At 44.2% G+C, this 26,884-nt stretch overlaps 2 protein-coding genes and 1 pseudogene across 4 annotated transcripts in view; all 3 read left to right on the forward strand.

Moving 5' to 3' along the window:
• The window catches only part of LOC109462349 (rho-related protein rac1A-like), a 4,088-nt gene extending 2,799 nt beyond the window's left edge, over positions 1-1,289 (forward strand). The window contains exons 4-5 of one of the 2 annotated variants that reach the window (XM_019758892.1): positions 272-425; positions 863-1,289. In XM_019758892.1, coding sequence (XP_019614451.1) covers positions 272-425; positions 863-1,002 — 294 coding nt within the window. In that variant the 3' untranslated portion in view covers positions 1,003-1,289. The remainder of the gene's footprint in view (positions 1-271; positions 426-862) is intronic. The other variant, XM_019758890.1, reaches the window with a different exon arrangement.
• A 2,847-nt stretch (positions 1,290-4,136) lies between these two features.
• LOC109462334 lies at positions 4,137-9,875 on the forward strand (annotated as a pseudogene). Its single transcript, XR_002139761.1, has 9 exons — positions 4,137-4,371; positions 4,827-4,985; positions 5,652-5,914; positions 6,303-6,375; positions 6,950-7,519; positions 7,977-8,365; positions 8,867-8,972; positions 9,115-9,226; positions 9,466-9,875. The product of XR_002139761.1 is annotated as a ZP domain-containing protein-like (transcript).
• A 1,845-nt stretch (positions 9,876-11,720) lies between these two features.
• LOC109462332 lies at positions 11,721-16,723 on the forward strand. The gene is made up of 9 exons (XM_019758875.1): positions 11,721-11,866; positions 12,397-12,555; positions 12,707-12,969; positions 13,391-13,463; positions 13,852-14,399; positions 14,530-14,930; positions 15,370-15,475; positions 15,878-15,990; positions 16,365-16,723. Exons 1-9 carry the CDS (start codon positions 11,821-11,823, stop codon positions 16,579-16,581), a joined length of 1,926 nt encoding a protein of 641 aa, XP_019614434.1. The 5' UTR covers positions 11,721-11,820; the 3' UTR covers positions 16,582-16,723.
• The last annotated feature ends 10,161 nt before the right edge of the window (positions 16,724-26,884 follow it).

The following is a 26,884-nucleotide window of genomic DNA, read 5'->3' on the forward strand; positions in this document are numbered from 1 at the left end:
CTCTCTCTCTCTCTCTCTCTCGATCTCTGTTTGTACATGTTTCGACAGCTGACAGCTGGTGTTGTTTTTCTTGCACTATAAGGAAGACTTGAAGACACCATGGTGAATGGGAAGAGGACGCAATCACAATCACACAACACCAACCTAGATATTTCATGGAGGTCTGAGATCTCCGACTTCTTGTTCTTCAAGTTGGAGTTCCTATAATGGTACACGAAAACGGTTGAAGTGCCGTTCTGTAGCGTTAACTTAAACGTGTCTTTTTTTCTAGTGGAAGGCGGAATTACTGAGGCACGAACCTGATGTTCCGATTCTCCTAGTGGGGACCAAGAGTGACCTCCGTGATGAGGAAGAAGCTCAGAGTGATTCAAAAGAAACTATGATCACACAAGATGAAGCGTTGGCAACAGCAAAGCGAATAGACGGTAATACACTTCTAAACTACAGATGTTATTCTGCATTTGATTTCCCCGTTGTTTTGTTGTTGTTAACGTTGTTGTTGTTGTTGTTTTCTGCTGTAATTAGAAAAAGTGGTTCCATATCAATGAATCAAGCAGGTGCTGTCCGCCATGTTGGTATCCTTGATTAACATTTCAGTGGACCGTAGCTCAAGCGTACGTGGCGTTTTTATCAAGTCTTATCGCCAGGTTTTATGTATTCCTCTTGTATAATCTTTTGACGTTTTGTGAGTCATCATACACACCTATTAGAGATTATTTGAGGAAGTCAGAAGATCTCTGGATGACCCGGTAAACACTTGAGCTACGATTCACTGAAGTGCAAATACTTGCATCCACATCCATAATATGGTGTCCCTATGATGTAACGTGATTGTATACGTACCTTTCTTTTGTTTTCACAGCTGTCCAGTACGCTGAATGTTCGTCCCTGACTCAGGCCGGTTTGAAGGAAGTTTTCGACAGTGCCATTCGTGCGGTTCTCAACAAAAGAGCGGACAGGCGGCGAGCCAAGAAGAGTTCACCACTGTGTAGCGTTCTCTAACCCATTCACCAATCAGCGTTCTGTGACTGTGACCAATATTTTGATCGCCAGGACTTACCAGAGCTGCAATGCCGGCACAGGTCGTAAGATGACACTGTTTATAGTCGATCGAAACATCTTTGTGCATTAATGCTTCAAAGTACTAAAGACCAGTCTACTCCAACTTCCTTAAGGAGAAGAAGATACTAGAAGTCGGCCCATACTTACGCATTCCATTGTTTCTTGGATAACCTGAATGTAAAAGTTCCAGTGTGTGTGTTTCTGCACATTTGTAGTCATCATAACTTCAGAACGCCTTTATGGATTGTGATGATATTTGTTATGTTGGTATGTTGTAAGAAGACAAAGGTCAAGGTCAAATATGGGCCTCCTAGTGACTGACCTTGGTATTGCAGCAGACCCCTTTTTTGTCTCTTTTGTCCTGAACATGCTATGGTCTTGGATGTTTGGTCACAGATAGCTTTTCCTGGCAGAAGAAGCTATCTGTAACCAAAGATAAAAAAAAATGGTGTGTTTTTTTCCGATTCCCCTAGCAGCTAAGGATGGGAATTTTACACGCAAAATATTATAATTTGAGTTTAGAAAACCATAAATCAAACTAGATTATGGTAATTATAACAATCGATAAGACAAATAAGAAACATTTACAAAAGCTCTACATATTTCATGGAGGTATGAGGTCTCCAATTTTTGTTGTTATACGAACCGGTACATTTACGGGTAATACAATAACAACAATGTCATACTGTTGCTATATGTGTCTGTAGCGTTATGATATTTATTTATATATTATGATATATACTTTTTATTGAGTATATTGTCACATTGTCTATGTCAATAAAACAAATTCAAAACGCTGACCAACGCTAATTTAATGCCGACCAAGTTTGTTATGTAATTAACGCCAGACCAAAATTTCATAATTTCAACATACAGGCCTTATGATGCACCAGGGTAGACGATCGCGAAGCTTGCTACCTCGCTAAGTTTGGATAGACTATAGTACATGATAATTCACCGTTTTCCCATTCCCAGATTGCAAAGCGCAGGGAGGTATCCTGTTGACGTTAAACAGCATGTTTTTCTGTGTGTCTTGAGGTGTTGGGGCATTTTATTAATTGACTTACTATTGGTCGAATCTGACAACAACTAGAGAATGATGTAGTATACAAATATCAGGGGATCAAACTTCATTGTTTTAGTTTCTGTCAGCAACAAATGTAAAACAGCACAGAAACACATAATTCAGATCACATTGTGCTATGCAACCTGGGAATTTTTACCCCAGGCGCAGTGCACCATGGGAATGAGAAAATGTCGAATAACGGTCCACTCGGTGATGTATTTTTATAGTTATAGGAAATGACCAGGTCTTATGACACCATATACACCTCGAGGTGCAGTCATTATCCCTTAATTATATCAGCTTCCCTTTGCAATTTATCGAGATATACTGGAAATAGTACAGAACTAAGCTTCCAATTGTACGCTGACTGGCTGGAGCTAGTTTTCAAAGTTATGGTACACGTCATTTGTTTTGTTACGTAAACCCGACAAACGACGCAATGTGCAGTAGTTCCCACGTCTGAAGAGATAAGAAATTCAAAAATAAAAAGACTACAAACAGGACCTGCCAAAAGTCAACACAGCTGCTTTCCGTCCGGTGGTCGCTTCAAGGAGAAACGTACCGCTTATTTAACAGGTGGACAGAAGGAGGCCTACATGTATTAGCCTGGTTACCAGACCTTTTATAGCTCCCGAGTCCTACCTCCTCTCCACAAATTTCTATTGTATTCGGGAGCTATGATAGGCCTGGTAACCAGGCAATACATGTATGTCATTTTTACGTAATCAACAGTTCTAGTTCCAGAGTCTTAACTGGTCCGCTTAGCTCTAAGGTAGAACCTATCGGTACATTCTACGGTAACTGATGCCTGAATTTTCGCAAACGTGATAAAATACGCTTGTTCTAAGACATGGAGCTGAATTTTAGGGTGAAACGAAGTCACACTACCCGATTAAACCTAATACGGTAGCACTTTTATTTTATTTTATTCACATAGATTTGAGAGTATTGTACAGAAAGAACATAATGTGTTTACGACGATCCTTTGCTCATAAAACATAAAGAACACAATCACAAAGTTGGGGTAACAAATACAAAACATACAGTCACTTCTGAATCTATTTTAGAGCACTCCCAACACAGCCCCCCCCCCATTAAACTATGAGAATTTACGTATTCAATAAATATAGCAAGATGTTGTTTTGTAGCGAAATATACATTTCACTATAGTCTTCAAAATATACATTTTACACAAAAAATGAATAAAACATTTTACTATGTATGATAAAATGTACATTCATCTAATTGTACAATATAACAATGGAAATTTAGAGCAGGGTGTGTTATGCGTTTGTTCGCAAATGTTTTCTCTCTACGCTTGCAACAATTTGATGAAGGCAACACAATAGAAAATGGGGTCTAACGCTATCAACATGTTTGCGATAAAACTGTGTTTGATCCCAGGGCCGCTAGTCTGAGTCGCTTTCGTCGGGTCTAAAAATATCAGTGTGTTTGCGGTAAGACTGTTATCATGTGGGCGGATTTACATTATGATTAGTGTGAAGGTCGGGACGCTGATGTGACGGTAGCAGGTGGGAGGGTCAAAAAGCGGGTTGGGGGATAAATGATGTGAGCTTTTCAATATACGCCCTGCCCAGGGCATAGCCATAACAGACCTGATTATTTAGCACATTTATTCAGTTAGTATTTGTAAAAGAGGGCAAAACACGAATTAAGAGCAAAAGTGGTGCTAATGCGTAGTTTGTACTTTTAACCCAATAAATTTCAAAGAAATGTCATACTAGCGAAAAAATGAGTTAGAGGGGTGTTAACTCATTTTTTTCACCAGTAAGAGGTTGTATGAAATCTCCTACTAAGTTAGACTGGTGTTACCTAATTATTTTACTACTAAGAGGTTACATCCGTAGTCTGGAAAAATAACAAATTTAAAAATGGGATTACAAACAGTTAAAATTTGCATTTCTAAAATTACATAAAACAAAAGTCAACAAACTTGCTTCCCGTCCGGCAGTAGAATGCGTAATTATGATATTTATATCTTTTGTCACGTAACGCCCATCGATGATAAAATAAGCAAATCACTGTTGACACAATGACGACACAGACATTTAGCTATTAATAAGAGCGGTGTTGCGATCAACAGAGGTTCAGTTGTACAAGTCTACTCGTGCACGTAGCACGATTCTGTGGAAAACAGCTCTGTTCGGTTTGAGTTTGGTAAAAACGTGAGAAAGGAATGATGCAGATCGTCTTCATCGCTTTGGCTGTTTTCACAGTCTCAGGTATTTGAATGATATATTGATAATCGATTTTTAGTCTCCAATTGTAATTCTAGGTACCGTCTTCGTAATCTTCAAGCAGATCGTTCGGTGGCCGCAAGACAGTATCAAATTGGCCAGGCAGTATCCATTAGCCAGACAGTATCCATTTGCCACCGAACAATGGGGAACTGCCTGGCCAATTTGATCTACTGCCTTGCGCCCACCGAAAGATGATGCTTGGAGATTACCGTCTTCGGTGTATCAGGCCAGTCTCCCAGTCTGAGTGACGACGCGGTCACATTTGTCGTAGCATCAAGTCGTGGACGTTAAACGTTTGATAGAAATCATGAACACTTGTAGAGAAAGAGTAGACTTATAAAGATGCTGATGAAAAAGTATGAAGTAGATAAAATGTGTTATATAATGTTTGAATAGCAGTAAATCTGGTCTCTTTTCTTGCTTCTTATTTTCATAAGTCAACGCCCAGTTCTGCAACTTTGACCACTCGTTCTGTGGTTACACCAATGACCCCACCAAGCCTATGACTTGGGAAGAGTTCGATGGCAACAGTCACGGACACGGACATGTGCAGATCGAGGGCAGTGGGCCATCGGAGGACCACACACATCAGGGAGGTACTGTATCAGACATATCAATTCAAATACATTGTGACACACCAGTAAATCGTGCTCTACCGTTTTTTTACCATTTATTCACTGGGTAACATGTATCCACCACTTTGAAAAATTTTGTGTTTCGGAAATCCAAAGATAAACAGCCTAAGTATCTCATGGCAAACAATACGTATACATGTACATATTACCTCTCACGAGTGATAAAATAGGCTTCTATGATTAATATGATTGTTCCTGTGCTTTATATGATTCAAATCATTATGTGTCTTCTATCCCCTTCTGGGTAACTAAGCCTGGTAGTTCTACCTGCCTGACTTCAAAAAAGAGCCCTAAGGCAGTGTGTGTCGGGTGCGCTATGCTGAGGTAAAATTTCCTTGGGGGTATGTCAGTCCTGGTCCCGAAGAGATGGCCTGCGTGTGCCCTTGCAACCGCCTGGAGTCCAGGATTTGTTTGTTACGCATAACCGGTACTATAGTGAACCGCTTGGGTGAAAAACAACGGTTGTCTAAAATACTGTATGCAGTTCCTGTGTCATACCAGTTTGGTGGGATTTAAAGCGGGACCTCTGGCTTCAAGTTCCACCCGATGAACCACCTTGCTACCCCATATTCCACCCTATTAGCAGTATGAGTTCATAAGTCGTCCATCTTTAATTCATCACGTCAGGTCACGGTCACGGTTGGTTCGCGCAGTCCGACTGTGCCAATAACCTGCCGGGGGATGAAGCCTGGCTGGTCAGTCGCGAACTCACCGGCACCGCTTTCCTGGACTTCTGGTACACCATGAACGGCGGCGACCTGGACCTGTCCGTGTACATCCTGCAGGGAGGGCAGGAGATTCAGGTCTGGAACAGGATGAACATCGACAACCCCTTCTGGCTGCGCGGTTCCGTGGCCCTCGACCCCCCAAACTTCTATCAACCGTACCGGGTAAGTGTAATCTGCATGTTTTTGAACGACACGTATGCACCAGTCACAATTGCCTGGCACCATTCTTACGGATAAACTCGAGATATTTTCACGATCATGTTACCTACATAGTTCCCGGCTTCAGGACCAAAATGTCCCTAGGATACTCTACAAACCACGAACAACAAGGTCTAACTGAGGCAATGACCTGTGCATCAGTCTTGCATCAAGGCTAGCTCGAGCCCACAAAGAAGAATAGGAATAAACAGAACAGTAGTTTGTTGAGGCTAGAGCATGTAAAGGTAAACATTGTGCATTTGCTTTGCAAATGTTACCTGTCTAGTCTACTTTTGACTTGTTTTTTATGGGGAATATTTATGTACTGATATTACTTTTTGTTGTTTGTCAGATCGCCTTCGTGACAGTCCGGGGGGCAGACCCACTGTGCCACGTGGCTATTGATGACGTGAACATCAACATAGGTAACCTCAGTGTAAAAGTTCCTTTGCTTCGTTGCTGAAGCAGTAGAGCTGATTTATAAGCAAATGTTTGGGAATGGAACCGCATTGTTTCCTTGGCAGTCTAGCTTGTCTGGCAGCCACAACCGCAATTCAAGTAGTCAGAAATTCTTTCCATCTTACCCCAAAATTTCAGAGCAGAATAGCGTCCAACAACACAGGAAACCATGACAAAGAAAAGGCATAAGCCGTTGCAAATCTATGTCAATTTCGAAAATCTTTCTCTTCTGAATAATTTTTAGCATGTCATGTTTATGCAGTATTGATCACTGATCATACCACCAGGCAGTCAGTTTTTCGAATGCGTAGCGATAGCAAAATTTTATTCAAATTCTAATTCTAACAAATTATGTTTTACCCTCGACTTGATGGACGTCGCCATATTGACCTGTGACATCATTGATCGGCAATCTTGAAAAAGATCTAGAGCTCAGTTGACCTACTTCAATAATCAGATTTACATTACGTCAGGTTGTTTGTAGCTAACATCACCATGCACACAGCACGGCACTGAACTAACGGATGAATCTCATTCCAGTCGCCGTGCCCCACAACCCCAAGCCGCCAACTGAAGCTCCTACCACTGCCCCTACCGCTGCCCCTACCGATGCTCCTACCGAAGCCCCTACCGTTGCTGCTACCGATGCTCCTACCGATGCTCCCACTGACGCCGCTACCGATGCTGTTACCGACGCTGGTACCGTCCCACCCCAACCGGACACCGCTGCTCCCACCGACGCCGTGACTGCTGCGTCCCAGCCCGCCACTAAGCCTGTGACCGACAAACCTACCGACGCTGCTACGCAGCCCCACCACAACCACCACCACCATGCCAACCACCACTACGACTACAACACCTGAACCCACGACCACGATGCCTACAACCCCCGAACCCACAACCATCAAAGTGACCACTCCTGAGCCCACGAAGCCTGGCTTGACCATTCACTGCAACTCTGACATGATACAGGTCGTCGTCGACAGGGCCGCCGCTCCCGACCTGAACGAGCAAACCACCCACCTGATCGACCCTACCTGCGTGGCGACCGCCAACGCGACTCATCTCGTGTTCGAGACCGCTCTGGACGCCTGCGGCACGACTCGACAGGTAACGGCCCCTCGCAGGACGTCGTCCTAGACTGATTTTAAACTGTCTTTGACCACCGTGACTGCCGACAACAATCTAACACACTTTTAAAGTAACAAAACAGCTAAATTGTGTAGGACAAATTTGCAATCATACGAAGTATCTGATCGGACTGATCGGTCCATACGTGCCATCCGTCGTACAAGAGTGCAAAGTTTGGGTATCCTTAAGACAATCACATTCAGCTTCCTTGTGATGGGGAAGTGTTGCCGTAGATCCTTGTGCGACAAACAAAATCATATGATGCCCATGACTGTGTCCTTACTAGTATGTATGTCGTTTCAATAATGCAGGATCCAATGTTTTATTGTTAGAATGGAATTTGTGAAAACACATGGAATTGACTTTTGAAGGGGCTGTACATGCAAGGTTCAGCAGTATGTATCTCACTTTTTCTCGGGACATGTTTTGTTCACAGGAGACAGAGAACTACATCATCTACTCCAACGCGCTCGACCAGCGAGTCGGCGAGATCAGCTTCATCGGAAGTCTCGACTTCCACTGCGCCATTTCTCGCGAGACCTTGGTGAGCGGCACGTTCACACCCGGTAGCGCCAAATTTGGCCGGGTGATCAATTACGACCCCTTCGCTTTCGGTGAATACAACAGCGAGATGAGGTTCTTCCAGGACAACAGTTACCAGCACGAGCTGACGGCGCCTATCAGCGTGTCCGTGGGAGACTACCTGTACGTGGAGACGCGTCTGCTGTCATCGGACAAGGACCTGCGCATCAGGGCCACCAAATGTGTCGTCACCACCGACACCTCCCCAGACAGCAGCCCCCAGTATGTCGCCATCGATAACAAGTAAGTACGGGTCTGCCTATTCACCGGAATACACCGGAAAACAGATATTGGAGGCTTAAATTTACCGAAATACACCCTGCATTGATGAGATAACAGCCTAAGTCGCTGGGGTCATCCCAGTGCATTATTGTACGATGAATGGAACGTTTAGTCCACAAACTGACCACTTAGACAACGACTGACTATATCTCAATTCTTGAATGCCAGGAAGTCTTCCAAATGTTTTGTTAGTCATCATTTTAAATGAACATTCTTAAAATCTAGTTATGTTTCTTGTTCTCTGTGCCCTAAATATGGGTTTTTACAAGTTCTAAGCTTCCTGGTTTCAGCAGCCGCAAATATGGCCATGGATATCTTGCACCTCCAAACGATGATCCATATGGAGTCCTAGCCCAGATAGGATACCACTTTTTAGTCAGGGATCTTCCAAAAGCAAAGTTTCACTGTGATGTAGCATATGAATTCTTATTTTCCTCATTTTATTCCCGTGACAACACCTAGGTGCCCTGCTTCTACCAGTGTGGTGCAACTCTTGGCCTCCCCATCATCCGAGGTTCAGCGGTTCAGCATGAGGGCCTTCGAGTTCGTTTCTAACCCTAACTCACCGGTATGTCAAATCTACATTAACATGTCATGTTTATATATACAGACAAAAAGCTAAATGATGAAGTGTAAAACAATGCATATTATTTTTTAAGGATCGTATTCACCATCTAAATACCTACTTGTTGTATCTCTTTACCCACCAGGTCTACCTCCACTGTTACCTGCTTGTCTGCTCCGCTGCTCCCGGCAGCCCTTGCGAGGATACCTGCGCGAGATCCGGCAAGGCACGACGGGAAGCTCCGGCTCTCGGCTCTGGTACAGAACATCTTTTCATTCGTCTTCAGTTTTAACCAAACCGTTCTTGCTGTTTTTTGACAGTTCGTAAAAGGTTTTTCCTCTGTTCAATCATATTATACACGCCACCTAAACCCCAACAAACTTACATCTCTGCAAAATCGTAAAATCTAGGCAAATAAGGAGAATTTCCCTACTGTGGGACGTCGGATGAAGAGTCTCTTACTTTGACTTCATGAATCTTCAATTCAATGTTACAGTTGTGCGCATGTCGGCAGAACTGCCTGTGAAGAACACCAAGCTCTTCAGTCCTGCAGCAGCCGCCATCGCGGGAGCGGTGGGAGTCATCGCGCTCGTCGGAACAGCCCTTGTTGTTCGCCGTTACCGAAAGAGCCGTCACCCCACCGACGAGATCGACATGTAAAAGAGATGTTAAAAAACGCTACAATTACGCCCCCCTTGCAACTGACGATTTTGTTCTGTAATCATTCGTGATAGAAAATTCCTAATTCTGCTTCTGCCGTTGTCGCCGCACCAGCCCATCAGGATCTGACATTTGTTTAACAAGTGTCGTTCATTCAATAAAGTAGTGACAACGAACCTGTGTCCTCAGAGACGTCATCTTTCTTATGGAGATTGTATAATAAAATATCTACTCGTTTCCATTCTACGTAGCGTGATTGGCGTCTGAATTTAGCGTAAAGCCAAGACTTAACATAATCTATAAATGTAATAAATATTTTTTTGTTTTGGAGCGAAAAAATACTTTTCCCTATGAATTAAACGAAAGACTACATTTTCATATAGTTGCTTGATGTATATTGTATAATTTAATAAAAAGTATAGTTAAGGAAATTTAGGGTGGGAAATGTTACATGTTTTCTCGTTAAGTTTTCTGTCTACCCTTAAGCTGTTTCTTTTATTATTTAAATCCCCAAGGCCGCTTCTACCTGTTTGTGTACAACGGTCTTTCTTCTGTGTTTGCTAAAACTGTGTTTGATCCCATGGCTGCTTCCGACAGCCGTACGGATAAGTCACGTTACCTAGACCCAGAGCCTTCTTGGGGTCTCAGTGTGTTTGCGATAAGACTGTTATCGTAACTTGGCCGGATTTACATTATGATAGATGTGAACGTCAGTACCCTGAAGTGACGTTAGCAGGTGGGAAGAGTCAAAAAGTTGAGAGGGGGGGGGAGAACAATGATGTTCAGTACGTCGTGCCCCGTGAGGCCATAGCAACAACCATGAAACAATACAAATACTAGTACTCCTCTAGCCGCCTTTGTAGGCGTTCGCAGTGCGGTCGGCGTCTTTTACACTGAGTCCCTTTCTTAGGGAAGGCGGTCGAAGAAGCGCCAATAAGAAAATTGGAGTAAAAATTAGAAGTACAAATTAGCGCCCCCACCCCTCTGGTGTGTTAATAAGCTACGGTCAAATATTGATGATATCAGGATTTCACCCCCTGGCAAAGTGGGTCAGTCCATCCAGTCAGGAAGTATTTGGGGTCAATAACAGGGATACTCATGCGAAAGGTTACACTTTTGTAGCAGATTTTAAAATATACATTTTTCTGTCCTCCTTACCAGAAACCTCAGCCTTTCTTAGTAGAACTTGCCCAGGAAAAAAAATTATTTAAAAAATAAGTCCGAAAATATATTGGTGTATAAAGTGCCTTTTCTGCGCATGCCGATTGACTGCCCCCCCCCCCACAGGAATGAATATACTTACCTGGAGATGTCTTGTCCTTGTAATTGTGACATTCTCGTCCTTTTCGGGGATTTCAGCCTGCTACTAGTGTGTGAGTCCTGTTGTCCTTTCGGGGATCATGATGCATGAACTGGTTTGAATTTTTGGGCAGCTGCAGCAACATGAATGAATTTTTCTAGTGGATCATCGTACTCGTTTTCATAGTGTATGCCAGAGCAGAGACTACGATCTGTTACAATCGTCGGCGATTTTCCCGGTAGAGATCCTGACCAGAGTCTTTGTCAACAAAGACTCCGATCAGGATGCTGTTAGTGTGTTCAAGTCAATCCATTTGACAGACGAGACATGAATCAAAGTTGAAAAGAAAATATCTTAAACTTTACAGACTCCAGTCGTGATCTCTACCGATAGAATTCTACCAGTCTCTACCATACCCTGACATACATACCGTCATCACAAGTCCGTAAGCTTCCAAACGGTGGCATCCTTTTGGAGAGAGGACCAACGCTCACAAGGCTGGCATCCAGGCAAAGGACCTTCTCCTTCTTTCATTGTACTGACCTTTTACAATGTGCAACATTTCCCAAGTACAAGTTTAAAAATAGGGTCTCAAACAGTTTAAGTTTGCACATATATATGGATATTACATATTATGAAAGTCAACAAAGTCAAAGTTGCTTCCCGTCCGGCAGGAGAAATATATATTTATGATCCATATCTTTGTCACGTAACATCCATGGATGATGCAAATCATTGTTGACACAATGACGACACACACATTTAGCTATAAATAAGAGCAGTGTTGGAATCAGCAGACGTTCAGTTGTACAAGTCTACTCGTGCACGTAGCACGATTCTGTGGAAAACAGCTCTGTTCGGTCTGAGTTTCGGCAAAAACGGGAGAAGAGAATGATGCAGATCGTCTTCCTCGCTTTGGCTGTTTTCACAGTCTCAGGTATGTCAATGATATGATGATTATCGGTTTAGTCTCTCATTGTCATTTTAGGCACCGTCTTCGGTGTATCAGCCCAGTCTGATCACGAGTAACGACTCGGTCACGTCCGTCCTCGACCGTCGTACGATTTTGATGCCGCAGAATTTTCAAGCTTAGGCAGACTGTAACAGAACCGACTGCCGACAAATATCTTAGACATGTCGACAGATGAATCTTGAAGAACACATGCACGGCTCTCTCACGATTGCCATCGGTTTGCGATCGCGTACTAAGATGTCTATGTCGTACCATGGTCGCACGACAGGTTAGGCTCATCTTGTCGACATATGTCACGCAAATATCATCGGTTTAGATATCGGGGACGGAAAAATTGCCAGGGGTGTTGATTTATACGTCATGGACTTTAAAAATGTCATGAAAACAGGAGCACTTGGAGAGAGAGTGGGCGACCCACCCGAGATGAGTATAGCTTAGATAAGATTCTAGTTTGACAATGAATTTACTCCTTTTTTGCTTCTTATATTTACAAGTCAATGGGCAGTTCTGCAACTTTGACCATTCGTACTGTGGGTACACCAATGACCCCACCAAGCCTATGATTTGGTCGCAATACGATGGCAAAAGTCACGGACACGGACATGTGCAGGTCGAGGGCAGTGGACCATCGGAGGACCACACACATCAGGGAGGTACATGTATTATATCAGACCTATCAATTCAAATATTTGTGTTCTTTGTGATTATGAAACACCGTTACGTCCCACCAGATGGACCTACTTGCTATCCTATATTCAGCACTAAGCGTTTTAAATTCATAAATATAGCTTCTATCTTTGTCAGGTCACGGTCACGGCTGGTTCCTGCAGTCCGACTGTGCCAATAACCTGCCGGGGGATGAAGCCTGGCTGGTCAGCAGCGAGCTCACCGGCACCGCTTTCCTGGACTTCTGGTACACCATGCATGGCGGCGACCTGGACCTGTCCGTGTACATCCTGCAGGGAGGACAGGAGATCCAGGTCTGGAACATCCAGGGCATCGATAACCTCAACTGGCAACGCGGTTCCGTGGCCCTCGACCCCCCAAACTTTAATGAACCGTACCAGGTAGGTCTATATATGTTTTGTTACCTCTCACTCACTCAAGGCCGCATGCTTCTTCAGACAGCGTAGCGCCTTGGCAGTTGGCTCTCCAGGTGGCTCTGGCTCTGTCTCTGTCTCAGACTAGCTACCTAGCTCCAGGGCCGACATGTCCCTATAGCTAGGCTATGAGCAACAGGGCCTAGCTGAGGCAATGGTCTGTGCACTGGCCTTAATTGGCAACAGTCTGGCATCCAGGCTAGTGCGAGCCCACAAGTAGCTCTGGTTGCTTGACTGGAAACGAGAGCATCGCACTACCACTAGCTATTTAAAAAAAACATCATGTGTCACCTCTTGTGCTTTACATTGTACTTTTGATATGTTACTTGTTGGGGAACATTTATGTAATGATGTACTGACGATCATTGTGTTTTTGTTGTTTTGTCAGATCGCCTTCGTGACAGTCCGGGGGAACAACAGACTGTGCCACGTGGCTATTGACGACGTCAACATCAACATAAGTAATGTCGCTGCACAGTATTTTGCAACACAGTATTTTGCAGTATTAGTAAGCCATACTAGGCAGGCAGTTAAAGGTTTTTGAACGCGTTGCAAAATCTTATCCTGCTTTACCCTGAAAATACTGGGTGTCGCCATATTGACTTTTTACGTCATGGTTCGACCATTTTGAAAAAGACCCCAGCTGACCTATTTCGACTAATTACGAATCAGATTAGCATCATGTCAGATATCTATGTAGTTGACATCACTAAACAAAGCGAAGCCACTAAACTATGTCTATGTATGAGACTTAAGTCTTAAAGGTCATTCTGAACGCGAAACATCATTATAAGATTAAGAGAAATTCGATTTCTAAATCGTCGGGCTAACAGACACATCCCATTACAGTCGATACACCAGCGCCCCCCACGACTACAACGACCACACCGTTGCCCACAACCAAGCCGGAAACTACCGACGCTCCTACCGATGCTCCGACCAATGCTCCGACCAATGCTCCGACCGATGCTCCGACCGACGCTCCTACCGACCCATCCCAACCGGACACCGCTGCTCCCACCGACGCCGCGGCAGACACGACTACTCCGTCCCAGCCCGCCACTAAACCTGAGACCGACAAACCTACCGATGTTGTTACGCAGCCCCCACCCACAACCACCACCACCATGCCTACAACCACTACGACTACAACACCTGAACCCACGACCACGATGCCTACAACCCCCGAACCCACAACCACCCCCGCCCCGACGGAGCCTATCGGCATGACCGTTACCTGCAGTTCTGATGTCATACAGGTCGTCGTCGACAGGGCCGCCGCTCCCAACCTGGACGAGCAAACCACCCACCTGATCGACAACTCGTGCGTGGCGACCGCCAACGCGACTCATCTTGTGTTCGAGACCGCTCTGGACGCCTGCGGCACGACTCGACAGGTAACGATCGGGGCGGTCACATTCTAGTCTCTACCGACTAACTACGCTGCAGTTTTTGGGAGGGTTGTACATGTAAGGCTCATTAATATGTTCATGTATCTCACTTTTTTGGGACATGTTTTGTTCACAGGAGACAGAAAACTACATCATCTACTCCAACGCCATCGAGCAGAGAGTCCACGTGGTCGACGGGGACATCAGCTTTCTCGGAAATCTCGACTTCCACTGCGCCATTTCTCGCGAGACCTTGGTGAGCGGCATGTTCACACCCGGTCACGCAAAAGTGGGCCGGCTGATCAATTACGACCCCTTCGCTTTCGGTGAATACAACAGCGAGATGAAGTTCTACCAGGACAACAGTTACCAGACCGAGATAGCGGCGCCTGCCAGTGTTGTCATCGGGGATCCACTGTACGTGGAGACGCGTCTGCTGTCATCGGACAAGGACCTGCGCATCAGGGCCACGACATGTGTCACCACCACCGACACCGACCCGGACAGCCACCCTCAGTTTGTCGTCATCGAAAACAAGTAAGCAATCCCTATCGTATCCAAAACCGTGCCAATTCTAAATTTGAATGAGTTAGGGTTAGGGTTAGGGTCAGGCACAGTTCTGGATAGTCTTTGCGTATCCAGATCGCAAATGTGACCTAGGGGCGGTTCTGGGTATGCGTGGACCATCCAGAACTAGACTGAACAATGAATGGAACGCATCAAAACAATGCTTTCTTTCAGTAGAAGTCAAATCAGGTAGGTTTTAGTGACTTCTAGTTGAAGAAAATTTCAATTAGCCCTCCGACAAAAATTATCATGATATTGAATAATATGAAATAACAGTATTTCAAGTTAATTTCTATATCAATATATGTCTTGTTCTTCCTTTACTGCCCAAGATGTTGTTGATGATTATCCTGGCGTAATCGTAAAACATAATTTTTCAATATGTCCTTTACATTCATGTTTCTCCCAGGTGCCCTACTGACGGCAATGTGCTGCAGCTACTGCCCTCCCCATCACCCGAGGTTCAGCGGTTCAGCATGAGGGCCTTCGAGTTCGTTTCTAACCCTAACTCACCGGTATGTCATATCGTAACAAACCTTTTCTGTATGCCTTTACATACTGTTGTCAGCATGTGGCATGGCATAGTATGGCGCGAAACCGTAATGCATTGTGCATAGTAGATAGTACTTCAGAAGAACGTCTCATATTAGGTCGTATTCGCGTCGGTTAACATCCCGACTGTAGTGTCCAAATGTTATGTCGGAATACATATCCTCTGCAACAGGCAAAATGCAAATGCAACGGTGACCGGAAACATCCAACGAAAACAGTGAAAAATACATGGTTTCGTGCTGGAAAGAGTACGGTATGGTGGGTATCACGTGCGTACTCTAGGGCCCTACGAAAATTTCAAATTGCCTGAACCTGATACATTTTACAACCCTTTACCTAGTTGCTTTATTTGTTTTACCCACCAGGTCTACCTCCACTGTTACCTGCTTGTCTGCTCTGCTGCTCCCGGCAGCCCTTGCGAGGATACCTGCGCGAGATCCGGCAAGGCACGACGGGAAGCTTCCGGCTCTGGGCTCTGGTATGGCACCAACATCTTTTCTCTCCTTTCAATTTTCTAATTAAACCATTGTCTTGTTACTGGTTGTTTATAGATGATTATCACAATAATAATTCAAATGTTATGGTTATGTATTTCAATGGCTTTCTGCAGATTAATTGTAAATACGTGTTATTCAATGAAATACAGTGTGTGAGTCAAATCTGAAAAAAAATCTAGGGTTGAATCAGAAACCATCTATTAAGGGTTTTTCTACTGTTTGGACTAATTGCATACATCTTGTCTCCTGAAATCATACTATACCCGCTCCGGTCTACCGTAAAATCTAGGCAAATGAGAATTCTGCTGAAGATTCTCTTACTTTGACATCATGACTTTCAAATTCAATGTTACAGTTGTGCGCATGTCGGCAGAACTGCCTGTGAAGAACACCAAGCTCTTCAGTCCTGCAGCAGCCGCCATCGCGGGAGCGGTGGGAGTCATCGCGCTTGTCGGAACAGCCCTTGTTGTTCGCCGTTACCGAAAGAGCCGTCACCCCACCCAGGAGATCGACATGTAAACGTCAGTGACGGGGACTACGACGCCATTGCAACAGACGATTTTGTTCTGTAATCATTCGTGACAGAAATAGTTTCTAATTCTGCTTTTGCCGTTGTCGCTGCATCAGCCCATCAGGATCTGACACGCTAGAACACATTTGTTCAACAAGTGTCGTTCATAAAATAAAACAGTGACAACAAGCTTGTGTTATTGGCAACGTCAATTTTCTTATCGATATTGTATAAGGAGTTTGTCCAGTCGAACTTGACAATGTGCATAGCGCTTTACAGGTTTCAACTAGCTGTACTTTTCGCAATGCCGGCGTCACAATCGGTCAACGGCCGGTCGAACGAATTTGTTTGCCGCCAAAAGGTGACCTCCAGGAGAGTTATATATATGCGCGGTTTTTTTCTTGTATGTGTGCTGTATTTGGAACAAAGTTTTATAGCTCTGTATCATATTTGTATAGGTGGTCGTGTGGCGTAACGACAGCGTTTTTGGCCCAGAACCCAGAGGAGTTAGGTTCGAATCCTGCCATGTCACCGATCTTGTGTCCTTGGGAAAGGTACTTAGTGCACACCCATGCACGTGTGTACTAGTATAATGGACTAGTACGAGTACCTGACCTTGCTTAGCTTGGAGTGAAAGGAGAGGGTTGGGCTCTGCCTTCCAATATAATACCGTGCCCTTGACACAGTGAATAACAACCCACCCTATGGCCTAAATACGCTATGGGACTACTTTTACCTACCTACTTTTTTTAGCATATCTCTACGTAGGTAAACCTTCATTCTCATGATTAAACACTACCTACATGTATATTTGCTCATACAAAGGACCTGGGCGCTGGTTTGACGCGCACGGAAGTGTCCTTGGTCATATCTCAGTGTCCTTGATGATATAAAAAGCGGCGGATACAGCATGGTACAAACTGGCACCTTGCAAGCATTCGACATTAGGCCACAGCACTGGCGCAAATTTTATGAATGACATCCTCCGTAGACTTTATATTAAATGTGAGAGGGTGAAAAAAACAAGGCGTGATAAGCAAACAAGATTCCTACATTTTCAAATTTTCAACTCATGAACCTTGTTAAAAAAAGAAATGATAAATATAATGTGCTAAGTTCACTGCCAACTATTACAACAGCTATTTGCCACTGAATCAACTTTGAAAAAACATGTTTTCAATCATCTAGATAGGTTGTTTGCTGAAAAAAAAATCTGTGTAAAAAATTGACCAGAGGAGTCATAGAATTCATCATCATCATTTTTGTAACGAACGAACGGACCAACCTACACTCCAATGTTCGACCAAGCCCTATGATAAACATCCCCCCCCCCATTTTAGCAAATTTCTACAAATTTTTTCAGCCCTCCAAGGGGTCAGGTAGAGGCTACCACATCCTACATTGGCGCGACAATAATAAAACGTGTTGTAGAACTGTCGCGCTACCAGGCGTTACCAGGGCGACTGTAGAGTCGACCTGGTAACGTTAGCTTGCTGTGCTGAATTGTACCGCAATGCGACGCTTCTGTACCGAGCGCCGTGCGTGGGGAGGGGCACAAATTGCCCTAAAATAGTCATCAATAGTGGCATAGTGTTTTATTCTGGGTGGACGGAATTAATAGCTTACTGGGGTCGGCTCAAGAACCCAAATATAATTAGAAGTGATTGCCATAAGAAAAATGCACCGTAAAAGCCATGTGAAAGCCACAGTAGTAGAGGCTGCCAAGGAGGCTAGAGAATGGATACATTGTGCGTGTGTCTTCGTGTAAACAGTAGAAACTCGGTATTTCCAAAATAGTTCAGATAAACCTACTGTGGAAAGAAGGGAGTCGTCTGTTAGGCCGTCTGTCTCTTCTGACAAGTTGTTTATATGTCGCCTCCTTTTCTTCGCCCCTTTCTCCAACCCGACTAACAATAAGACAAATGTTGGTAGTATCAGGTGTTTGATTAATTCAGTCCAGGGGCAAACCGTTAATAATCAAAGAGGGAGGGGCATTACCTGGTGTAAAGCAATCAAAAGTTTAGATGTGAACCTTTAAGTATTATTATTAAAACACGTTATATCCAATGCTTGATAATGTTAGAATCTTGTTTATATGACACTCTTTCCATCTGTGACTTCACATCACATATACACAGCCACCATCACATATAAAAGGAATAAAATACATCACTGCATCAAAGTTAAAGACAAAACAATAAATCAGAGCCTTGTCTTGTCTCCTCTCTTTATATTTATCTGCCATCCACGTTCCGGCATGACAACAGACATCTTTGCCCATCTTTGCCTAGGAACGGCCTAGGAACGGCCAAGGAACGGCCTAGGAACGGCCAAGGAACGGCCTAGGAACGGCCTAGGAACGGCCTAGGAACGGCCAAGGAACGACCAAGGAACGGCCTAGGAACGGCCTAGGAACGGCCTAGGAACGGCCTAGGAACGGCCAAGGAATGGCCTAGGAACGGCCTAGGGACGGCCTAGGAACGGCCTAGGGACGGCCTAGGGACGGCCTAGGAACGGCCAAGGAACGGCCTAGGAACGGCCTAGGAACGGCCAAGTTCGCCATCACCGTCTGACAATCCGCCGGTTGAAGTTCCACCCCACCCCCCACCCCCACTGCTATTCCAAACGACGGATTTTTCTGGACCATTCCAATTTGCCTCATAACTATATGGGTGCATCTGCAATATTACATTGACCGCGAAAGCAGCAACGGCAAAAATACACATTCGTGCATCAACACGGGCATGCCCGCAGACGGCGTATAAAATTGCATACCGATTACACAAAGAGAACCCAGTGTTTTGACTGCGAACACGAAAAAACGACTCTTCTTCACAACACTCCGTCCGGAGGTCCTGACCTCCTTCACGGAGTAAAAAGCAAACAAAACAGATATTAGAGGAACGGAATGCATTCGGTCGCCTCCTCAATGGAAAGGGTGTATTACTGACCATTCCCTTCTTAATTCCCCCCTACATTCAGCCGAAACAAGTGATTTAGTGTTATGAGTGGATCAATTTTCCCCCTTGCAAATAGGCCCGTCTGGATTGTTGCCTGTTATGTAAACATCACGAGTTCCCCTGTTGAGTGTAGACCTCGGGCTCGGTGTAACGGTTCACCCGCCAATACACACCTCACTACCGAAGACAGTCTGTAGACTTGTAGGGCGGTGGCCTTATTTTTTTCGGTGAGCGACGCGACTTATGCCGCAGAGGGACGGGTTTGCCGCCGAGCGAGGGAGTTTTGCCGGTAGAGAGGGTTTCGCCTCCAGCAACAACTCTCTTTTCTCCCCAAGAAAAATGATAGACTTGGCTAAATAGCCTGAATAATAGACTGAACAATACAGGACACCGTATTTTGCAACCTAACTCCTCTAGTATACTATTCAATTTATATGGTCAATTTCTGCTATTTTTTCAGCAACCTGTGGGTATTTGTAGTGGCTATGCATTTGCTACTGTGTGGACTATACACTAAGCGCTTTGAAATGGACTGTAAGCTGAAAGCGTTTTCAGGTGATGTCATCATTGTCCTCGCCGCCATGTTGGTGTCCCGATTTGCATTTTAGTGATTCACAGTATAGAGGAATGTACGCTCAAAACTTGAGGAACGTCCGCTCACCTGGAGGAGTGTACGCTCAAACCGCCGCCTGAGAAGTGCGCCGATTTTGGAGGAATGTACGCTCAAAACCGGAGGAACGTCCGCTCACCTGGAGGAGTGTACGCTCAAACCGCCGCCTGAGACGTGCGCCGATTTTGGAGGAATGTACGCGCAAAACCAGAGGAACGTCCGCTCATCCGGAGGAGTGTACGCTCAAACCGCCGCCTGAGAAGTGCGCCGATTTCGGAGGAATGTACGCTGAAAACCGGAGGAACGTCCGCTCACCTGGAGGAGTGTACGCTCAAACCTCCGCCTGAGAAGTGCGCCGATTTTGGAGGAATGTACGCTCAAAACCGGAGGTGCGTCCGCTCACCTGGAGGACTGTACGCTCAAACCGCCGACTGAAGTGTGCCGATTTCGGAGGAATGTACGCTCAAAACCGGAGGAACGTCCGCTCACCTGGAGGACTGTACGCTCAAACCGCCGACTGAAGTGCGCCGATTTCGGAGGAATGTACGCTCAAAACCGGAGGAACGTCCGCTCACCTGGAGGAGTGTACGCTCAAACCGCCGCTGAGAAGTGCGCCGATTTCGGAGGAATGTACGCTCAAAACCGGAGGAACGTCCGCTCACCTGGAGGAGTGTACGCTCAAACCGCCGCCTGAGAAATGCGCCGATTTTTGACGTACAGCGCACGTGATCTTCTGACCCTCTCAAATAACCACCATAGGATATTTACAGCTCAAAGACACAAATTTCAAAATATTTTTTTTAATTTTTTTATTCCGAAACATGTAATCACAAGACGTGGTGACGACACACTCAAGTTTTTTCAACTTATATTAATGCCGACACCAACACAGGGACAGTACAATACTCATTTACACCTGAGCGAAGTGAGGAGAGTGGTGTAAAGTGCCTTTCCCAAGGCCCCAAGATCGGTGGCATGTCAGGACTCGAACCCGGAGCCTCTGGTTCCGAGTCGAGAACGCTGCCGCTGCGCCACACGACCCCACTAATTTCAAAATATTGTGTATGCTTGAGCAATCAATTGGAAATGCAATTAGGGACACCAACATGGAAGTAAGCACCTGCCTGGTTCGTTAATATATAGAAAGTAGTGAAAACGCTCCATAGTAATGGGGACAGCACAGACTTTTCTGTCATCCAGAGTGCCAATTCAGCAACGTTCACAATGTTCACTGCACTATATTTTGTGAACGCCTGTTCCGGGCAAACATCGGACTTTTACAGCCACATGAGGACACATCCCACTACAGATGGATGACAAGGCGGTCCTCGTCGTGCTGAGGGACGAACGATTATATGTTGTGATCGTACAGAGCCAACACTTTATTCACACAATAATTCGCGCATGGAAGTTTCGACTATTCTACCGCAGTTTTTTTTTCAGAACTAAAATGGTCGACCAATCAAGCAGTCTTGTTTCATCAGCGTCTTAAAATTGTTACCTATCCACGATTCATGACATTCATTTATCTAGACTTTTTTGTCATTGAAAGAAAGGACATAAAGTAACCAAGTTTTGAAGGACCCTGCCCCCCTCCCCACTCCCTGTTCCATCGATTTCCCGTCCATCACACGAGCCCGCTACACCTCTTCACGACCCCGGCGTCTCGGGTCAGCGGCTCGCCTTGTCCGCGCGCCTCGGCGGACCGCCCACCTGCCCCCGAGCCGCCTCCCAGGTGAGCTCCGGTCTTAACAGACCCGGAAAATGTCATATCGGTGTTTTTCGACCATCAGCTGCAAGTGCCATCTCAATTACCTCGGGTCACTGGCTTCCCAATGCGCCTGGAACTGAGTCCGTAACATAAATGGCTGTTTTACTCCAGTAAGATCACAAGTACACCTGTACCTACATATACTACCATATAACAGCCATTCTTTGTACACTGTGTACACTGTCTACTGTCTCATATGCGTGTGTGTGTGTGTGTGTGTGTGTGTGTGTGTGTGTGTGTGTGTGTGTGTGTGTGTGTGTGTGTGTGTGTCATTAAGTACAATAATGAGTGACAGTGGTCATAGTTCACTAAAAAATTAAACTTACAACTTATTCAATAACTTTTTGACAAATAAGCATACTAAAGCGTTTGATCGGCGACCTTGCGTGTATAAATAAATGTGGTGCACATGATTATATTTATTAGTCTATTTTATTCACCTTGTAGCAATATTCCCAGTAAACCCTACCATAGGCTCCGGGAAATCCCACGGCATAATTCTTCTCACAAGTTCTAACACAAAAGAAAGGAAGACTCCGCTATCTCATGTGCTTCAAATGCGATTACAGGCGAGGCAATATAGTAAGGTTTGAACTTTGAATCAAATATCCCAGGATATTGCGATTATTTCGGATCAATGGACTGGTCATCTCAGTCGGTCGGCTCAACTTCACGGTAATTACTCGTCAATATCTCACGTGAGTAGAGCTCAGAAAGTTGCTCTTCCACTGTAGACAGTTTGTGGGCACAAGTTTTTGGTAGCTGTGAGAAATAGGTTCACAAACTCTCCCCAAAGCTTGTTCTAGTAGCTAAGCCGCAACGAGTTTTTGCTTGTTTGTTTGTTTGTTTGCTCTCTTTCTGGGAGTATCGCTGATCTCAGCAATTTCTAAAATGATGAGAAAAAGACACGTTAAATAGGTCTCAGGCCTACTAGGCTTTCCCGCCTTTATTGTGAGCGAAAAAGTCGTCCGTTATCAAGACTTGTTGAATACTCTCTGACGAAAACACTGAGCAAAAGACACGTTAAATACGTCTCCCTCAGGCTTTCCCTCCATTTACGAGTGAAAAAGTCGTCCATCGCGCTCCCCAGATTTAGATTTTCCCGCATTTTGTGTGTGAGTGGAAAAAGTTGTCCGATGCGCCGCGTCTCAGCAATTTGACGTCATCAAGACTTCTTGAATACTGCCTGACTAAAACACTGAGCAGAAGACACGTAAAATATGTCTCCCTCAGGCTTTCCCGCCATTTTTGGGAGTGAAAAAGTCGTCCGAAGCGCCGCACACACGGGCCCAACCTGCCTGGGGCTAAGGTCTGGCGAGCGCCACGAGAGGTGACGCCTCATCAGAAGTGACACATGGTGTGTGTGGCGGCGGCAGGTAACATGGAAATTATCCTGGGTCGCTCGTGCACCGAAGGTCTTGTGCAGTCATCGGTGAAGAAGAGTAAAACAGGTGTGAATACGGCGTCACAAATGCAGGAAAAAGGAGTGAAGAAAGAAAATTCACCCAACAAAGTTTAACTCAATAACTACTATAATCCTCTTTCCCTGATACTTTTCCCAGAGGTTTGGATCAGTTGAGAAAGCTGACAAGTTTGACAAAGTTTTAGCGGCCCTTCTTCGGATTAACAAATCGTGTTAGAGCCAGCTCACCAGGCCACCATTGTCCGAGAGGCCAAAGGTCAGGCCAAAGCTCAGCCCGGTGACACAGATAACGTCACACACAAGCCGCCAGCCGACGTCGTAATGATGACCTGTCAGACAAGGTGTTGTTCTTGCCAATAAGTCAGACGAGACAGTGCTGGGATCGCACAACAATGGCGTATTAATAGCCTGTCAGGTCTGATTTAGCCCAGCCGCCCTGTACCTGCTCAACTCTTCTCCCGGCTGCTCGCTCACTCGGAACACCGAGCCGCCGAAAACTCGTTTGCGGAGACTGCTAGCAGCGGTAGCCGGTCACAATTCTCAGTCCTCCCTCACAATTCTCAGCTACTCCCTTTTCATAAATAGCGCTGTTCTGTCTTTGTGACTACTTCTACTATTCCCTAACTAAACTTTGACAGAAGACTACTTCGAGAGAGAAGGTGAGTTTTTCGTTTTATTAGAATTATGAATTTTAATATAATTCGCAATTTTGTGTGATATTTGCTCAGGGTGAACCTCACTGGGCGACAAAAGGAGTGTTGAATAGCAGTACGGAAAATTCCAAAATGATTTTCATGAAGTTGAATTAATAGGATTCCAAAATGATTTTGTAAATAGAATAATAAACACTTCAGTAAGAATGTATTTTTTGCAAATTATAGAAGGGATAACCTTGGAAGTGTAGAAATTTTTCATATACCTGTTTGTAAGGCATCGCCTTTTTTGTTTCATTTTCTGTATTCTTGTTTCTAGATGTTTTAAAAGCACCAAATGCATTATTATACGTATCAGGGCTTGAAAACTGGAAATATTCTGAGTAAGGCAATATGTATGGCATTGACACATACTGCCCCACATTAGCACATTTGCAACAGTATTTCATGCTTTGGGTACCGGTGTTAAAAACAGTACAGAAATAAGAGTTTTTGTTTTCTGGATGGCACCCTGAAAATAAGCCCAGGATCCAGTAACCATTTTCCTGGTAACTTTAACTACATTTTCTGCTGGTAACTAAAATTGGACTTTTTTGCACAGAAGCGTTTCATATGCGAAATTCCAGTGTATATTGGGAAGGGGCCATTTTAACTATCAATAGAACTGCATCATCTACATAGAATCTACTTAGCGCAATAAAAATGATTTTCGTACAATCAACTACAACATTCGTACAATCAACTACAACCATTTCGCGGGTACGGTGACCGAAAAAAAGGGGCTTCTGAAAAGTGCCGAGAGAAATTTGACAACTTGTTCTGTTGTCGTTAGAAATAAAGAAGCACTGTAGCCATAGGTGTGTGCCTCTCTACAGCAGAGATGTATTGTCGGGATCAAGACCACACGACCTGCCCTGTACCACTGCCGGTTGTTTCACTTGAGTTTTACATTTCCCGAGCTCACCCCATCAGAAAGTACGTGTCGTTTGCGGCAAAAGTTGCCGTATGGCTCGTTTGGTGTCCTGCGGGAGGATTTGTTCCCAGTGCCGCCATATTTATTACTACATGATTGATAGCGACAGGTAAACATGAGGCCTCCGGCATGGAGGTGTTGGTAGAACTGGGGGGTTGTAGAGCAAGACTAACTAGTCTCTACCAGATTTCTTTAGCGGGCTGAATAAATCGTAGAAATCGGCAAATGGAGCTTCTCTGGCCGGCTACCTTCTCTTGCCAATTAATACCATTTTAGTCCGATTTCTACGATTTATTCAGCCCGCAAAAGAAGTCTGGTGGAGACTAAAGACTAACCTCGAAAAGCAGGCCACGCATGTTGTCTCGCATACTTTCGGATTAGATTCGATCTTTGATATACAACTGGCCGATTTTCAGTCCGAATTGTGTGGTATTTATACATGGTTTTGTCTATCAAGACTTAACTTCTATGGTCGCACTAAAGTTGATTAAAAATTGATTTAAAAGTGCGCTCCCAGTGTAAAATGCCTTACTCCCAAGTAAAATGTAATATTTTCTATTTCATGAGACTGAACTGGCAAACGATGACAAATTTATTCTTGCCAGAATCATCAATATAGAACTAGAAAAAAATATCATGAATGTAATTCATGATATGTCTACTGTGATTTCTAAACTTATGCCGAAAAGGCTAACCTTTATATCCAACACTAAGTAAATTGGGACTTACCCAAATTTTGATTTCTAAACTTGTTGGGTTTGACACCATTTTTGGTGACAGTGCAAGGTAATTTTTTTCTGAAAGAGTTTTATTTTTCTTTTGTAAACGTGGAGAAATCATGATGTATTTTCGGTCTTCTTTGAATCGTGAAATAGCTCACTTCTTTCATAATCAATAAAGAAACAGTGAGGTCTGTAATGTAGTTTGTCTTGCACCGCTTTTGACACATATAATTCAGTGATCACATCCACTATGAAACCTGCGTTTTGTGCTAGTGTCAGTTTGTCCTACTCTCCAAGCAGATGCTTAACCTGTTAACATTTTTACTATATATTGTGTTTGTTGACATTTTACACTAAAACACATGGCTGTTGTTCTGCACAGATGCTGAATTGCGCATTTTAGGCATCTTAACATTATCATTATACATAACAACTAATTAAAACCATTTTTACAATTACATTATGAGAAATTTTAAAGCTTTATATGCGTATTGACGGCTTTTCGTTGGGTATCTAAGTGAACAAATTAGAAACACCGACAAACCACCTAAAAGAAACTTTAAAACAAACGTTTAAAAACCTCTGCTAGTTCGTCCACTTCTTGAGTCCAACGCAGTTGAAAGATTTAACATGTCTTTTGACCTTCCGAGGTCACTCTGCTGACCAGCGGTCAAGGTGAGTTGGACAACTGACCTGTCCCTCCTCACGCGCATGCTCAGTGATTAATGATGATCAGCAACATGACAAGGAGAGAAATGTCACAATCAACACGCATGCGCTGTCCCGGAATACAATAACTTATTGCTCCATGTACAAAATTTTTTGTCAGATTCCAATCGGGTTTTGTAATATTTTGGCATGTCAGTCCCGTCAGTCTTTGGAAATATTTCTTCACTTGTTCATCGTTTAATACTATGTTAATTCGTGCCTTACTTGTCCTATATGTGTTGTGTATTGTTTTATGTGTTGGTGGTGGCATGAATATAAGTGTTACTTGAGTGTGCCGGCACCATAAATGTTTCAATAAAAAAATAGTTATTGTAGACAACGACTTCTTTTTGACACAATTTCTGGATGACTAATTATCATTTTGTAATATGGTGGTCATAATATAACTTGTACGTTCCTTGGCACGATTTCTTACACCTAGGCAATGGCTAAAACAATTCATAAACACATGGACAGCATAAAAAAACATGAAAAATGATCATCCTCTGGCCTTTGAAAAAAATCAACTGGACAGAACCAAAGG

This window comes from Branchiostoma belcheri, unplaced genomic scaffold (genome assembly GCF_001625305.1).
Source record: "Branchiostoma belcheri isolate BF01 breed outbred unplaced genomic scaffold, Haploidv18h27 scaffold115, whole genome shotgun sequence".
Taxonomy (NCBI): domain Eukaryota; kingdom Metazoa; phylum Chordata; class Leptocardii; order Amphioxiformes; family Branchiostomatidae; genus Branchiostoma; species Branchiostoma belcheri.